This window comes from Artibeus jamaicensis, unplaced genomic scaffold (genome assembly GCF_021234435.1).
Source record: "Artibeus jamaicensis isolate MK-2021 breed Jamaican fruit bat unplaced genomic scaffold, CSHL_Jam_final contig_2170, whole genome shotgun sequence".
NCBI lineage: Eukaryota > Metazoa > Chordata > Mammalia > Chiroptera > Phyllostomidae > Artibeus > Artibeus jamaicensis.
Window position 1 is genome coordinate 4,686,340 of NW_026521445.1, and position 17,294 is coordinate 4,703,633.

Genomic DNA, 17,294 nt, shown 5'->3' on the forward strand with positions numbered 1-17,294 from the left:
GTACCACAATTTTATATTTTTCTTTCTTTCTCTTAAAGTACCTATGACCTAGAGCACTTTGGTAAATTTCACTTTTGTAAGCATTTGAAACATTTCTTTCTGTCTTTGATCCCTTCAGACTTTGGAGACTTTCAATGAGTACTTTCTTTTCAAGGCAATATGTTTGTATAAAGTTCAATACGAATCAGTTCTCTTTACAACAGGACACAAGGCTTAGACTGGAATGTCATATTTGAGAGAAATATGCATAGGTTCAGTATGACCAGAAAGTTTTAAGGAATCAAAACTGACTTTGGAAGCCAATAAAAAGTTCCTTGGAAAAACTACCAGGTACCTTGCTTACATTACTCACAATAGTCCTTCCAGGTAAGGAACAAATGTTGCTTCCTGGGAGATTCATGGAATCTCAGGATACAATGGGTATCTACCTCGAAGAGAGAGGGATTCACCCCAATTCTACAGGTATTGCGGGCAAAGTCTGATGGTAAGTATGATACTTGGTTTCTTAGCCTTGGTAAGTTTTTTCAAGTTCAGACAGAAAAGTCGTTATGGAAAATTATAGCAAAGCACTGTTAAAAGAACCTACGTGGCTGATTACTTTTCTTGGCGGACTTATACTAATAATCAGGCCAAGTTTACTGAAATTAGATTCACTTTACAAATATATTATGTCTTAATTTGGTTATCTTTGGTTAAAGGTGGGGGTGATTTTAAAGAGAAAAATTGTTTTCATAGAAACCATACACCTTTGTGGGTATTAGATTCTAGTGCTGTTGTCTTTTGAGTGTTTAAAAAAATTTTTTTTTACCTATAAACTGCACTGGATCCTGAATTTGTCTAGTTTTCTTTAATATTTTGCTGCAACTGTCCAAATTAACATTTTCATTTCCCCATCCTGGGACTTGGAGTTACTGAGAACTAAAACCACCTTCTTTCCAAGGCCATGAAAGCTAAAATGGGACGACTTGATGTAGATAGAGTTCAGAAGAATCACAACCATAGCTCATCTATGGACAATCTTTGTGCCTGCTGCAGAAAGATCACTAGGAATGCGAAGGAATGCAGAAGGAATGCGAAAACCTGAACATATGCCAGGGAACCAGAGAACCAAGCCGTTAGTTGTCTTGGGTTCCACGTAGCCCTGACCATTTACTTTACAGTCATTGTTTAGCCATTTTAATTAAATGTATAGTTTTAATATTGAGGTTTTTAGGAGATATTAAAATTTATTTTCATTGAATATAAATTTTAGATAATTCAATTCAAACTGCAAACTTGGAGATGCTCAGAGACCTGTAACCACCTACATGCAATCCACCTAAAGGTGATTAGAGACAGAAACCTAGAAGTCTTCTCGACTACTTTAAAAACTCAGAAACTGAGATTATAGTCAGCTCCAATGATTAATCTTTTTCTTGTTTCCATAGAGATGCTTCTCATTAAATATCTGATTGCTTGCACCAGAGGCTTAACTTTGGGAGCCCACCTGAATCACCACCTCCTAAAATGAGATACAACTGTTTACCTAAACTGAACTTTTCTCAAGACTGAGACTAGTTTAATGAGATACAGAAAAATCTACTGGGCCAAATTCTGGAATGTGAAACTTCCAGGGACATTTCAAGGGAGGGAACTGTGGGGTTCCAGAGTGAGTCACTCCAAGATGTGCCTCCGTGGGATACAGGCTGTTTTGAGCTAAAGGCTACTTTAACCACAGGCTCAAGAGAAGCTTCTTTCCCCTACCCTTAACTGCCCAGAAAAATCTGAATTAGAGGGCTTGCCCATGAGAGATTATCAGTGATACACTTTTTGACTCACCTACACAGCAGGGCATATTTTTACTTCCTGAGTCTGCTCTTCTCATCATCCTGCAATGAGCCTTTAAAGCCCCCAAGGCTCATTACCATCCTTAGATTACAATGTGTTATAAGGCTATCTCTGTCTATCTCTAACTTTTTTGTGGTGGGGTTCCTATACATAAATCTGTAATAAGTTTTATTCTTTCTTCCTAAAAACATAAAAAATATATTTATTTTTAACCACATAAAATAAAAACACGAAAGGAGCCAAATCATTCAACAGAAATAATACAGATAGCCTATCTAAGTTGATCAGAAGACTTTTATTATCATTACTATTTTTATCCTCACTGGAGGATGTGCTTATTGATGACATTAGAGAAGGTGGAATGGAGGGAGAAACACTGATGTGAGAAATACTGACTGGCTGCCTCTCAAACACGCCCTGACAGAAGACTGAACCTACAACCTAGGCTGATGCCCTGACAGGAAATCAAACCTGTGGCCTTTCGGTTTACTGGATGATGCTCCAACCAAGCCACACCGGCCACAGCAGAAGCTTTAATTTAATTAATAAACTCTACTGCTATTTCAAGTGAGTATCCTTAACCTCAATCCTTTAACATGGCACTGATTCTTTTTGCACAATGGATTGTGACAATAAGATAATTTAAGTCCTACTTAATTAAACGTAAGACTGCAACAAAGGTTTCCACTAAGTCTCAAGTCTTAATAGCATAACATGATATTTAAACATATTTCCTTGCTTTCCAGATTCCATTACAAGACTGAATCAAAATATCTTCATTAATTACCTCTTCTTAAACAAACATAAACTTTAAAGAAAATATTTTTCCTGTCCTGGCTGGGTGGCTCAGTTGGTAGAAGCATCATTCTTTTGGTGAAAAGGTTGTGGGTTTGATTTTCAGTCAGAACACATACCTAGGTTACAGGTTCACATACGAGACAACCAATCTATACTTCTCTCACATGACGTCTCTCTCTCCCTTCCTCTGTCAAAAAAAATCAATGAACATATCCAGTGAGGATTTTTAAAAAGTAAATAATAAAAAATATTTTTCCCATGAAGAATAACAGTTAAATTTTCACCCAAAGTCTTAGCATTGTAATACTAATAAGGGCTTGAGCTGAAAGGAACTGGCACCCAAGCTGTGGGGACGAACAGCTCTAACTAACATGGATGTATGGGTATGTGCGTAGCAATCATGCCTGATAGGAGAGAACGCCTTATTAGGCATTTCACAATGTTCTTTCCCTAACCCTTGAACTGGACTCCACCATTTTCAATCACGTATGTGTCAATGAGGCCCAAGAGATGACTGAAGAAAATGAGAGACATTTTAGTATAACAATTAAGAGTGTTACAATTATATAGACAGACTCCAAGTCTGAATTCCAGCTTGGCCACTTCCTAGCTTTGACACCCTGAGCAAATTTCATTTAACCTATCTGTGCCTTAGTTTAACTCATCTTTAAAAATAAGGATCATAAAAGTACCTACTTCACAGAGTTGTTCAAAAGTAAAGAATATAATCAGGTAGTTGGCAAATGGTAAGCATTGTATAAGACTTCTTATCACTAGCATATGCTTACTGAAAAGTTTTTTCTTAAGTTCCCTTCTTTCTCTACTCTAGGACTCCTCCTTACATCAATCAAATAACAATGAGTGAACAAAACCCCAAGGGGCTCTGACACAAACAGTTGAAGCCCCTTCTCACCGACCCTCTGAAAATGAGATCGAGTAGCTGAAATGACCTTTCAGTTTTTTTCTGACAAATTAAAACCGATTCTTCTGCTATAAAAGAATATTAGAAAGTAACTTGGATTATTAAAAACTATTTACCCCCCAGAATACTTTGCATCCAATCAAGTGTTACTGTTTCCATTCAGAAGTTAAAGTGAACTAAAATATTTAAAGAATACAAACCCAATGTGAATTTCCCTTTTATCTGTAACAATATTGAAGATTATATCTTAAAATTGTCTGATACTCACAAATAGTACTAAAACTCAAACTTTACTCACAACAAAATAACCAAGTCTTAGAAGCTTCCTAATTTCTGAGTGGATTAAAAAACCAACCAACCAAAACCTAGGAAGCAAGCTACCACAATTTTAAAATATAGTAGTGTACCAGTTCTGTATTGAACAGTTTTTTAAAATATTAAGTGAAACACAAGTTTAATCCCTTTGAAATTTTTTTACATCTCTTTAACTACAGTTAGTAAAGTACATTTATGAGACCAATTGGGGAAAACCAACAACTATAAAACAAAAGTACAGTTGGACTTCTTTATCCACCGCACCACGTTCACAGATTCACCAATCATGGGATCAAAAGTATTTGGAAAAAAATGGTCATTGTTGAGGATGTGTACTATGTAGTTAGGCCTATGATGGTTGTGTCTGTAATGAACACGTACAGTTTTTTCTCATCGTTACTCCCTAAACAACACTGTATAACAGCTACTTACATTGTATCAGATAAACAATACTGTATAACAACTACTTACATTGTATCAGGTATTCTAAGTAATCTAGCGATATTTAAAGTATACGGAAGGATATGAGTAGGTTATATATGAATACTATGCCATTTTATACAAGGGACTTGAACATTCATGGATATTAGTATCCTCAGGGATCCTATGACTAATCCTTACTGGATACGAACTATGACTGTGTAATTATGATAAACTAGGATTTCCACACCAATAGCAAATTTCAAAGTACAAAAATAAAAATCTGCTTCTTTTTAAAATTTCCTTTAAGATATTTAATATAAAAAATCATGGAATATCCCAAGTAACTTAATATTAAAAATATTAAGATACCTCAAATATTTGTTAAAATTCTACCATTTATAAACTAGGCTCTGAGTTACATACTTAATTAACCAACTTCACATGGCGGGAAACCAAGACTTTCCAAGGTTCGTGCTTATTCCTAAGCATGAATAAGTTTTACGGAAATCAAATTCAGACCTTCAGCTGCCCTACGTTCTCCTTCCCAAGACAATCTGTCCGGGAACTCACCTGCAGTCTAAGGTGTCTACTCATTCTACGTCAGACCTCTTTCTTCAGAAATGCATTTCTCTCACTAAAATAAAAAGGCAGGTCTCTTGCCCATCTCAAGTCTTATAAGAGTACACTACCTAACATTTTAAAATCTCTGTATTACCAAAGGCTACCAGCAATGCCCTCCTTTATTTGAGGCACCATGACTATCAGAATATTAACCAATTATACATTAATTATAGTAACTCTAGCCGTAAGAGACTTAACACTTAGAACCCTCTGTTCATAGGAATATATATTATGGTGGTAGAGAAAGTAGACAGGTAATCAAAAAAGCACTCTCAAGCATAAAAATACATTATAAAATTCCATGGGGAAAAATGCATGGAATTAACTTCAAAGGCAAAAAGGAACAATGTAAACTTTCAGACAGGTAGGAGCCTGTTTGCGTATTTTGTAAAATAGATACCATCACATTACTCTAGTATTTATAGTTAATTGCATGCATTTAAAATAAGGACATAATAGCTATTTCAAAGTGTTAATATTTTCAATAGATTTAAAATTACATTTCTCAACTATTTAAATAGTGACAAATGATAGATGGCAACTTGAAAATATGTGAGAATCTGTTTTCTCAAAATTCTTTTATGTGTATGTACGCAGGTAAATTATTTTGAAGAACACTTTTTTACACACACTAATTTTTACTTACTCTCTGATACAGTTAACATTGTTTCCTTTTTACAAATGAGAAAACTAAGGCCTGGATACATCAGGCAGTTCATCTCAGGTCACTATGCCATGTTAGCTAAAAGGCATCCTGTAAGATATGAGACTCTTAATCACCACACAAATCAGTTCCTCGTGCTATACTCAGTCAGTAGGTACTAAATAGATAGAAGTTCGGAAGACCTAGTGAAGAGTCAAAAGAAAAGGAACCTAAGAAAATAATCAGAAATCCAGTTAGTTAATTTTTATAAAGGCATACTTAGTAATGGTCCATTAATTAACGTAAACTACCCCTATTCTCTAACTTCAGTAATTCTAACTTAAATCTCAATTCTATTTTCTAAAAGTCATTTAATAATTTGTTTTTAATTTCTATCAACATTATATCCTCCAATTAAATGATCTACCACCAAAAAAAATCCCCTTACTTTTCCTACATTCTGATCATAATCTTGGTACCTAAGAAATTCTTCTTCCAAATGACTTATGATACAATGTAAGTAGTTGTTATACAGTATTGTTTATCTGATACAATGTAAGTAGCTGTTATACAGTGTTGTTTAGGGAGTAACGATGACTTCTTCCAAATGACTTATGGGTAAATAATCTCTATGAAAAGATTATTATTATTTACCCTAAGACTTAGGTTCAGAATAAGCAAAATATGATGACCAAGTAAAACTGGATAATCCATATAATGGCCATGTAAAATCACCTAAAAATTATTCTGCATTTAAAAAAAGTCCTCATCCAAGGGCATACTTGTTGATTTTAGAGAGAGGGGAAAGGAGGGAGAAGTAGAAAGAAAAATTGATTAGTTGCTTCTCCTAAGGTTGGGCACCCTCTGGGGATCAGGGCCAACCCCTCAACCTAGGCCAGGTGCCCCCACTGGAAATTAACTGTGCAAACTTTCAGTTTACCACACCAGCTCCAACCATTTGAGCCACACTGGCCAAGGCAGTCTTGTGCATTTTTAATAAATTATTTTTTAAACTTTGAAATTTGTTCTGGGATTTAGTCTATTGTGCAACAAAAAATGCTTTATTGTGATCAGGCCATTACATGTGAATTTGTTCTAACATGAAGTCTGATTCTTAAACAAAAGACCCCTAAATAACCTGTGTATAGTTGTCTATGAAATATAAACCTAAGAGCAAAAAGAAAGGTATGTTTATTAACCTATGAATTAATTCTGGCTGTCCAGTTCCATACATATTTTACTTTATTGATTTTAGAGAGACAGAGGAAGAGAGGAAAAAAAAGTGATTTGTTTTACCACTTATTTATGAATTCATTGGTTGTATGAGCCCTGACTGATTGAACCTACAACCTTGGGTATGGCAAGGACACTGTAACCAAGAGAGCTACCAGCCAGACCTGGCTGCAGAGTTCTAATTTAGAAGTAAGTTTATCAATTCCCCAAAAAGCAGAGTCCATATGAAAGCCCCAAATCAACAAGGTATAAATATATGCAGAATCATTCTTAATTACAAAATTAATCTTTACTGACTAACTGCCTGGTCATGTAATCCTGGCAAGAATTCCACGAAATATTTTATTTCCACTTTATAATTAGGAAAACACAGGGTCAGAGAAGACCAGTGACTTGGTCAGAGCATATAAAGAAGAGCTGGGACCCGAACTCCATCTACCTGAAGCCAAAGCATGTTTCCAAATGTCTAGCTAACACCTGAGACAGCACAGAAATGTGAAAGTGCCCTTCACTTATTAGCTACACCAAATTAATTTCACAAAACATTTAAAATTACGTGAAGCCCCCTAGTATCCACATTGATAGCTTTTGAATAAAATGCATTAAGAGCCATGTCATTTAGAGAGGAGTCCAGATCCAGCGAGCACTCCTGTATTGTTTTTTACCTTTTCAAAAATAGCCTGCACTGACAATTCTTTTAACATCCATTATTTTACTCTCTTCTTTGGAACAATAATAGCTGCTACCTAATTCTTTAAATGGTTGGTGAATTTTGCACTGCCCTAACGGGTACGGGAGGAATGGACATACCCAGCTATAACCTACAATCAAACATACTATTTCAACACCCCAAGAATTTTGCACTGCCGTAACGGGTATGGGAGGAATGGAGATACCCAGCTATAACCTACAATCAAACATACTATTTCAACACCCCAAGAAAATACAACTAAGATGTATTAATATCTAATACAGATCTCAAGAGTCTCACACAGACGTAACGTTTTATAATGAGCAGGGAATGGGCAAAAAACTGACTAAAACACCCAGCCCTTTCAAAGTCTGTCCAAAGCCTGAACCGAAGAGGTTCTGGGGTGGGGTGGGGTGGGGAGAAGGAAACACGCTCCACAACGAGAGGCTCCCGCAAGGGCGCCTCCATATGCGGAACTCTCGCCCAATCCCCGTCCAGGCTGAAATCCCGTGACCGCCAGAGAGCCTGTTTGGAGAAAAGTAGACAGGGAGCCCGCAAGCTGGGTTGGCAGAGGACGCTGGAACCTGGCTGCTTGGGGAGAAAATGTCTCCTTGGCAGCTGCCGCCACTGTCCTGTGGTCTGACTTCCTACGGCTGGCTCGCGAGAGAGGTGTGTGCCGCTGGCTTCTCCCCACCCCCTTCCTCCATCCCTTTCCCTCCCCGGCTCCTACACTCCGCAGAGCTGTCGCTAGCAAAGCTACACCACCTAGCCAAAAAAGAAAGGAAAAAGAAAATCCCTGGTGCTTTAGGGTCGAGGAAGGCTCGCCCTGGGCTTCGACCGGTGACAGAAGCGTGGGCACCCGCCACCCTCGCGCAGCGCGGCCCTCCGCTCCCGAGGACCGGGGGTCTAGCCATTGACATTGGCTTGGTTCTCACACACGGCCCCGCCGTCCCTTCTCCCCGGACCCCCAATCCGCCGAGGGCCGGCCCCCTCTGCTCTCCCCGGCCTCGCCCCGAGCTCAGGGGGCAGAAGGGCGATGCCACCAGCGGGCAAGTGGCCTCCAAAGAAACCATGTTAACCTTGCAATGCACACATCTGCCCACACGCCCTGTGTCACAGCCCTGCCAAGCCTGACAGCCTCCCCGCTAGAGATGCCTGCCTGCCCATCCCAGCCCCGCATCCCCTCCCAATCGCACACCCGGACCCCTACTCCGCCCGCCCGCCCGCCCTCTACCCCTTCCACCCTAAAGCAATCCCAGGAAAGGGGAGACTAGGTTTCTCCTAAGCAAATATATCTACCTGGATCAAATTCTGGGATCCGGGCTTGGTATTCAGCTCCGACTCTCATCCCAACATCTGCAAAGCAATGCCAAGAGAGAGAGACAGACAGACAGAGAGAGAGACAGGAGACAGAAAGAAAAGAAAAGGAAAGGAAAGGAAAAGAGAAAAAGGAAGAAACACTTAATAAAATGTAAAAATTGCTGGAGGGAGGAAAGAAGCGGAGGGTGGCTGGGAAGATATTAACTCCGGGCACTCCGGGAGATGGCAGAGGATGGGGGCGGGGAGCGAAGTGGGGGGGTGAGGGCGGGGGATTGGTCGAGGGCGGAGGGACGGGGGTCGCGGGGGTGCTGCTGCACTGCACCGGGAGTTCGAGGCGACCGCAGCGCCCGGGCTCCGAGGGGAGGGAGCGCGGGAGCGCGGCGGAGGGAGGGGGCTGGGGGAGGGGAGAAGGGAGGGGGCAGGCGGGCTGGCGGGGAGGAGTTCGAGGCTACCACCGTGCTCGTCGTCGCTGCTGCAGCCGCTCTCGGGCTCCGAGAAGTGCAGCCCGCCGTTCGTGGACGAGGCGCCGCTACCACCGCCGCCCGCCGGGCTCTTGGAGCTGCCGTTGGCCGATCGGTTCTTCCCCAGTAACTCGGGCCCTTTCTCCATCATGCCGGGCATGGTAGAAGAGGGGAGGGGGAAAGGTGAGGGGAAGAGGTAGGCGGCTAGGTGAAGGGGGAGATCGCTCACGAGGGCGGGCGGGAGGGAAAGGAGGAGGAGGAGGAGACGGCGGCGGCGGCGGCGAAGGAGGAGGAGGGTGTTAATATGGAGCCGCCATAACCGCCCCGGTCCGGCAGTAGCGCAGTCTCCTCACAACAACCCGCCCCGGCCCCGCCTCTCTCTCCTCCCCCCTCCGCTCGCCTCCCGCCCCGCGAAGTCCCGGGTTCCCCGCTCGGCTGCGCCGCGCTCTACCCTGCCGTCAGTATCACTCCGCCCCGCAGGGAGGTTCCGGCCGCCGGGGAGGGGCGGCGGGGGAGAGACGGGGAGGGCTGGGGAAGCCCCGCTAGCAGACAGACGGGGCCGCCTCCCCCGAAGATTACTAATAAAATCGCCGCAGAGGAGCCGCCGCCTCTCGGACTTCCTTCCTAGGGGGCGCTCTGGAGCCCGGGCGGAGGCGCACGCGACGCAGCGGGACTCTTTGCCCTCTCAGGGCGGAAGGAACGCGGCTAGCGTGAGAAAGGCCGGCGCGACCCGAAGCGCCCCGGTCCTGGGAGCCGCCCCCTCCTTTTCCGAGGGCGTTGCGGGGCCGGATGCGCCCCGGCGGGAGCTTGGCCTTGCTCAGGAACTACGTTGGGCTGGCTGTTCGGGTCCTGGGTCCCGGGTCCCTCCGCCGGCGTCCGGCGGGTGTCGGGCGCTCGGTCGCGGTGGAATCGGGCCCTGGAGCAGACGGCCTGTGCATCCCTACGCCCAGGCGGCCTGTGTAGTGTAGACTCGGTCGTATACGCTGCCGTTTTAGTTTCGTAATCTCTGAACTGGGGCCCGATTCCCTAGAGAGATGGATGGTGCCGAGCTGAGTTTCCAGTGCTGAGCAATGCAGCTGCATTTTGCTAAAAGGTTTTTTGCTTTTAACCTTACTCCTCACCCTCGTTTTCCTCTTCTACCTTCTCATTTTTTTTCTTTCCTTCTTTTTCTTTTTTTTTGGTTGGTATTTCATTAGTTTGGGAGTGGCCGCTGTCAGTGGCGAAATGAGGACTGAGTTCTTGCCCAGTTGGCGCCTACCCAGTCGGTGTCAGCCTGCGGTCAAGGCTTGGAGGGGAGCTGTAGCGAGGGCGGAGTCCCGGAGCGGTGAAGACGGAGCTGCATTCTGGCAGGCTTTCCAGGCTGGCCAGAGATGTGCTCTGTAATGCTTTTCTGAACTGCATTAGGCAGGAGGAATAGGGGACTACGTTTTTCGTTCACCACATTTGAGGACTTCGGCTATGTGCCAGGTTGCCTGGCTTTGGGGGCTATTTATGATTTTCTTTTTTTCCTGTTTCATGAGTATGTGAGAACTGACAGTGCACATTTAGCATGCAGAGCAGTATTTGGGGTCAACAGTAAGGAATCTTCCAAATACTTAAAAAGATTACTTTGGAAGGATTTTAGTTTAAAAGGTCAGTGCAGAGTGGATCAATCCAGAAATAAGACACTCTGACAGGAGCAAGCCTTCACTTAAATCGGGAAATGAGCCAAGGAAAGCCTGGGAAGTAAGTATTTGGTGGGGCCCCTTTCTAAAGGAAAGTCTGCTGGGCAGGTGCAAAATCTGGTTCTGGTGGTAGAAATAGTTTCATCTCTCTATCAAAGCTTGATATAATTCTATTCAAAAGTCATACATTTATTCTGTTCCTTTTACTCTATTCCTTTTCTCAACAAACAGTTCTGAATACTGTTTTAATTCCCATATAGTTTTTCTATAAGGAGAGAACATTGTGGCCAAATGAAATGATTAGCCATTTTCTTTGACACTTTTATTTTCCATTGTTTTATGCACACAAGCTTCTGATGAACATGATTCAGCATCTTTGGTCCTGTGCTGAGTGAATTCACCAAGAAATGTCAGTATGAGGCCCCTTGGCCAGCCAGCTTTCTGATACTCAGCTTTGTAACACCTTCCACCCACTTTTCTGCTTACAGATCAAGGACCAAAACATTGAAGATTAGGGGACTTTTGTAACATTTTTATTATTGTAAAACCCTTACAGTAAAAAGAGTCCACACTCTTTGAGTACAGCAGTGAAGGCAGAACAAGGCAGACTGCATTTCACTCTTGGAAGAAGAACCTCAGGGAGGGAGGTGGGTTATGGCATTTTTTTAAAAAGAAAGGAATGCAAATTTCTGTTTTGCCGCTGAAGAAAAGGAGTGTGGCCTGGCTCAGAAAAATACTAATGGGCCTTAAAATGATTTCCCAACATTTAACAGAACAGTCTTAAACAAGAAATGACCTAAGGAGAAAATCTTGAGTATGGGGTTGAAGGAAGAAAAGAATCTGGACAAGAAGAAAGCTTCAAGAAGGGCTTAATAAACAATGTCCAATGATGCAGAATCATGGGAATAAATTAGAAAATGCCTTTATATTTGTCGATTAGAAGGATATTATTTTGTGTGGCTGTTTATTTTTTTTTTACTATTTTCTTTGTACTTTAAATTTGGAATAGACAATACATTCTCATAGTTCTAAAATCAAAAGAGTATATATATCTGTATTGTACTGGACATCCTAGTGACTGCCAAAAGGCAAGGGTAAAAATGTATTAGGGTTAGAAAGAAATACATAAGTCTGTTATTTGGAAAAATCATAGTCTACATATAAGATGATAAACTATTAGTATTAATAAGTGAATTTAGCAAGTTTCTGGATATAGTCAGCATATAAAGATTATATTTTTATATACTATAATATAAACAATTAGAAAATGAATTTTTTAAAAATGATATATGAATGCATCAAAAATATCAAATACCTAGTATATTAGTTTACTATGGCTGCTATAATAGATTACCACAAATTTTATTCTCTCAAAAGTCCTGGAAACCAGAAGTCCAAAATCAAGGTGTGAGGGCCATATTCTTTCCATAGGCTCTAGAAGAGAATCTGTTTCTTGCCTTTTCCAGTTTCTTTGGTCTGGTGGCATTGCATGGCCTGAAGCTACTTCACTAGTCTGGCTGTTCATATTACCTTCTCTCTTTGTGTGTCTCAAATTTCCCTCTCCCTTTATCATGTAAAGACACTAATAGCGCCCTGGCTGGTGTGGCTCAGTGGATTAAGCGCTGGCCTGCAAATCGAAGGTTGTTGGTTCGATTCCCAGTCAGGACATGTGCCTGGGTTGTGGGCCAGGTCCCCAGTTGGCCTCATGTGAGAAGCAACCAATCAATGTATCTCTCATACATCTATGTTTCTCTCTCATTCTCCCTCCCTTCCCCCCTCTCTAAAAATAAGTAAAATCTTTAAAAAAACAACAACCCACTAATGGCATTTATAGCCCACCAGGATATAATCCAGGATTATAATCCAGGATTATCTCCTTGTTTCAAGGTCCATAGTTAATCATATCTACAAAGACCGGTTTTTCTCAAATAACATTTACAGTTTCCAGAGATTAGAACCTGACATCTTTGGGGCACCGTCCAGGAATTTCCCTAGGAATCAATTTTAATGAAGGATTTGTGCAGTCTAAGAGCTCTATACTGACTATTATTGAGGGAAATTAGAGAAGACCCAAGTAACTGGGCAGGTATACTATGGTCATAGATCAGAAGACTCAGTAACATAAGAGTGTCAGTTCTCCCCAAATTGATGTGTAGATTTAGTCTAATCCCTATGAGAATCAAAGCAGCTTGTGTGTGTGTGTATGTGTAAATTGAGTTGATTCTAAAATTTGTATGGAAATTTTAAAAGACCAAGAATAGCTAAGATGCTCTGGAAGAACAAAGCTGCAGGATTTATACTACCAGATATTAGAAAGTAGACAAATGGAACTGAATAGAGTTCTTAAACAGATGCGTATTGGACATTTTACTTACGCAAAGGTGACACTAGAATGTGGAGGAAAAAATGGGCGTTTCAGTAGATGGTATTGGGTCAACTGAATATCCACATAGAAAACAAGAAACATTGATATCTACTCATCTTTATAACTTTGGGTAGTCAAAGAATTCTTAAACAGGACATAAAAAGCAAGTTAAGGAAAATATTGAACATGCCAAGTACAGAAAATAGTATGAGAAATACAAAGAATCTTGGATTATGTCAGAAAACTAGAAATAGTCTTATAGTCCCTAGAGCATGAAGTCAATTGAGAATGAGGCTGGAGAGAGAGGCAAGGTCTGAATTACACAAAGCCCTTGCAGCATTCAAAGGGTTAAACAATTTACTCTCTAGATAATGGAAAAGGACCAGAGGGATCTAAGCAAGAGAATGATTTGGTTCACATGGTATTTTATTTTTATTTTTTTGATAGGCAAGAGGCTATATTTATTTATTTTTGGTTTAAAAAATTTTTTAATGTTTTCTTGTTTATGCCATTACAGATGTTCCATTTCCCCCCTCTTTGCTCCCCCTCCACCTTGCTCACTGCCTGCCCCCCAGTCCACTTCTGTAGTCAGTCCCCATACCATTGTTTTAGATGGAAATTGAATTGGGCAAAGAAATCAGGAGGCTGTTGAAGAAGCAGTCAAGAAATGATAAAGCTTCAATTATGGCAGTGGTAGCAATGATAGAAGTGGGGACAGAGGTAAATAGTAGGTAAAGTTAACAAAATTTGGTGATTGATTGAGTATGGAACCGAAAACGGGAAGGGAGGAGTCTAGACTAATGCCAGGGTTTTGCCTTGGATGTCTGGGTGGATGAGGTGGTAAATACTGAAGACTTACCAAGTCGAGGGACAAGGAGAATTCATTTCTAGATATATTAGGTCCTCCATGGGAAGATATCCAGCATTCAGTTGGCTGTATAATGAAGATCAGAACTGGAGCCCTGGCTGGGTACCTGAGTTGGTTAGAACTTCATCCTGATCCACCAAGGTTGCAGGTTTTCTTCCCAGTTAGGGCGTATACAAGAAGCAACCAATGAATGCATAAATAAGTGGAACAACACATCAATGTTTCTCTAAAATCAATAAATTTAAAAAAATCAGGTCTGGAGAGAGGGATTTGTTACCAATTGATTGTAGCTAAGGTCCTGAGACCTAACTAGATCACACAGGAGAAGCATGTAAAATGAGAAGTATAATGAAGAACATAGGAACACCAGCACTGAAGGGCCACAAAGAGGAAAAGAAGTCCATAAAAGAAAAACTAGAAAACTAAGAGAACTGGGTGAGTGTAACTTACTGCAACAAGAGGTATAGAGACCCAAAGAGAAACAGTCACTGGGGAAGCAGAGAAGTCTGGTGGGAGAAGGCTTAAGTGTGTGCAGTGCTTAAGGCAAGTAAAGTGTCATGAATGATCTTATGAGCAGTTTTACTGGGATGGACTGAAGAACAAAACTGCAGACTGAGAAGTGAAGAAGTAAGGAGATGGGAATAACCAATATGAATGTATTCCAAGAAAGTACCCAAATGGATGAGAACAGTAAATAAAACAAGGGGCTACCCTTAGTGTTTTGAGGCAAAATAAGTTTTAGGCAAGAGTATGTATATATGTAACATTTAAAAAATTGAAATACCAAATGCTCTTTATTTCCCCCCTATCATCGGATGGGCATTTAAAGTTGCAACTTTATTGTAAGGAAAAAGGACAATAAAAGTTATCTGAGTCCCTGTACATGGTAGATGCTGTGGACTCTGAAATAGAAGATACCTAGTGAAAAGAGCTCCTGGTGGTTTAACTGGGCTCAAGTTTAAAAAAACAAACAAAAACAGCATCATAGTCATTTCTGCACAGGAGCCTCACACAGACTGCACCTGGGAGAATAAGACTGCCCTGAACTGTCTCTACACTGACCTGCCTGCCTGCAACTGGGTTTCTGCCATCTGAGCCAGTGCTCATTAAGGAGTTCCTGGGATCGTTCAGCCAATAGTATTAAGGCTTTCTCCAGCCAATCAGAGGTGCGTAGCTGTATTTCCCGTCCCCAGCCCCATCAGCTTTTTTACCAACCAATCAGAGCAGCTCCGTTCTGAATAACCGGGACCGTGCCTTTTGGGCCAATCAAACTGCAGGAACTTGGAGTCCTTATTTGTATGAAGAAGGACCAATCAGGGGTGAGGAGTGGGGACTTAGTATGTACCTTGGGTTTCTGGTTCTGGGTTTGCACTTTCTACCTCTTCACAGAATATTCTTTTTCCCTGACTGGAGCAGAAGCACTGAAGAAGTCTCCACAGAGAAGACCAGAGGAGAGCAAATGTGCAAGGAACAGAGCAGAGCTGCCTAGCCGGCTGGAGAAGTGACCTGGCCATGGGACCTCTTAAAAGCAGTGCTGTATCACAATTGAGATATTCCACAGATGTGCTGTTTTCACGGCTGTGCTGCACCACAACTGAGCTCTTCCACAGCGGTGCTGTGTCACAAACGAGCTGTTTACACTGAATGAAGTTTCCTTCACTGCACCCCAAATTGGGGATTCCTTTTGGTGTTGAGTTGATTCCAATGGCCTTCTGCTTGATGATGTTTAACTATTTGATCAAAACGTTGAGTTCTGTATTAAAGATTCCAAGATTTTTTTTTCTGTACTAACATTTTTTATCTTTTAAAAATACTACTATTGTAATTAGTTTTTAGTCTTTAACACCAACATACACCCACACAATGAACTGTAAGTGACATTTTCAGAAAGGGTGAAGCATATCTACTTATGCCAATACAGAACAATCTTGATATTTTAAGGGAGAAAGTCAATGTGCAAATAGTTAATCCAGCATTCGTGTGTATTTGTGTGTGTCTTATTCTGCTCAGTCTGCTATAACAAAGTGCCACAGACTGGCTAGTAGCAGCAGAAATTTATAGCTCACAGTTCTAGAGACCGGAAGTCTAAGATCTGGGTGCTGGCATGGTTGGGTGAGAGCCCTCTTCCAGGTTGTACACGTTCCTTGTAACTTTTTGTGGTGGAAGGGGCTAGGTATCTCTTGGAACCTATTTTATAAGGCACTAATTCTATTCATGAAACTTCTACCCTCATGATTTGAGTACCCCCCGAAAGCCCACCTATAAATACCATTACCTTCGAGGGTTAGGATTTCAATATATGAGTTTGGATGGAACGCAAACATTCAAGCCATGGTAGTATGGCTGTATTACCTTTCTAATGTGCACATAAAATATATACATAGCTGCCTACACAAGCTCAGACTATTTCTAAAATGGTTCATAGAAACCATTTACTTCTGGGAAGGGTGTGTCTGTCTGTGATGGAAGGGGGAGTTTATCTTCCTATGTATACTTTTACACGGGTTCTTTTGTCGTGTATGTATTACTGTTTTGAGGAAATAAATGTTTAAAGAATTTAGTAATAAACACTTTAATGGTAAAAATGTAAGTAGAAAAGACAATGTTAAAATAACATTGTAAAAGTAAAGTTACGGCTAATAGAGGTTGGAAAGACAACAGTAGGGAGGATTGGATGTGGGGTGTGGGGGTGGGTAGGGCCAGGGAGAGTCATGGGGGGCAATGGGGACAACTGTCATTGAACAACAATAAATAAAATCACTTCAATTTTTTAAAAAGTTGCCAAGTAGAATGGACGAGGAAAGACAGAGGGTAGAGGGTTATCCTTATTTTACAACAGAAGAACAGTTAAGCAGGGAAGTAACTGGACTACAGCTCGATTCACCAACTACGCTAGGCACACAGGAAGGACCTCAACAGAAATCCCGTCTCATTCATATTATCCAGACTCATAATCAATTTCTTCATGATACCAAGTTTTCTCTACATAGTTCACTGATTCACACTTTGACCCTCCTTCTTTATTACTTCGGAAGTGCTGTCTCAGAATAAATTTAACTCTGAAATGGAGTCGGGTGGTGATGTGTAGCATGTGCACCAGGAGGGAGCCCAACAATGAGCTGCTTGTGTTGGGCTCAGTCTGT

The 17,294-nt window shown here is 41.4% G+C and overlaps 1 protein-coding gene and 1 long non-coding RNA gene across 7 annotated transcripts in view; one reads left to right on the plus strand and one right to left on the minus strand.

Moving 5' to 3' along the window:
• Window positions 1–9,671, minus strand: part of RCOR3 (REST corepressor 3) — a 53,200-nt gene extending 43,529 nt beyond the window's left edge. Inside the window, exons 1-2 of one of the 4 annotated variants that reach the window (XM_037136954.2) lie at window positions 9,246–9,671; window positions 8,773–8,829 (exon numbers count right to left, since the gene is read on the minus strand). In XM_037136954.2, coding sequence (XP_036992849.2) covers window positions 8,773–8,829; window positions 9,246–9,414 — 226 coding nt within the window. In that variant the 5' untranslated portion in view covers window positions 9,415–9,671. The remainder of the gene's footprint in view (window positions 1–8,772; window positions 8,830–9,245) is intronic. The other 3 variants (XM_037136955.2, XM_037136956.2, XM_037136957.2) reach the window with 3 other exon arrangements.
• Window positions 9,672–9,722: 51 nt separating this feature from the next.
• LOC119043075 (uncharacterized) lies at window positions 9,723–16,811 on the plus strand. 3 transcript variants are annotated; one of them, XR_008390312.1, is made up of 4 exons: window positions 9,723–10,979; window positions 13,801–14,586; window positions 15,154–15,317; window positions 15,568–16,811. It is a non-coding gene; the product is annotated as an uncharacterized LOC119043075 (long non-coding RNA). The 3 variants fall into 3 exon arrangements; XR_005081350.2 differs by having other exon boundaries at window positions 9,723–14,586; XR_005081351.2 differs by lacking the exon at window positions 13,801–14,586.
• The last annotated feature ends 483 nt before the right edge of the window (window positions 16,812–17,294 follow it).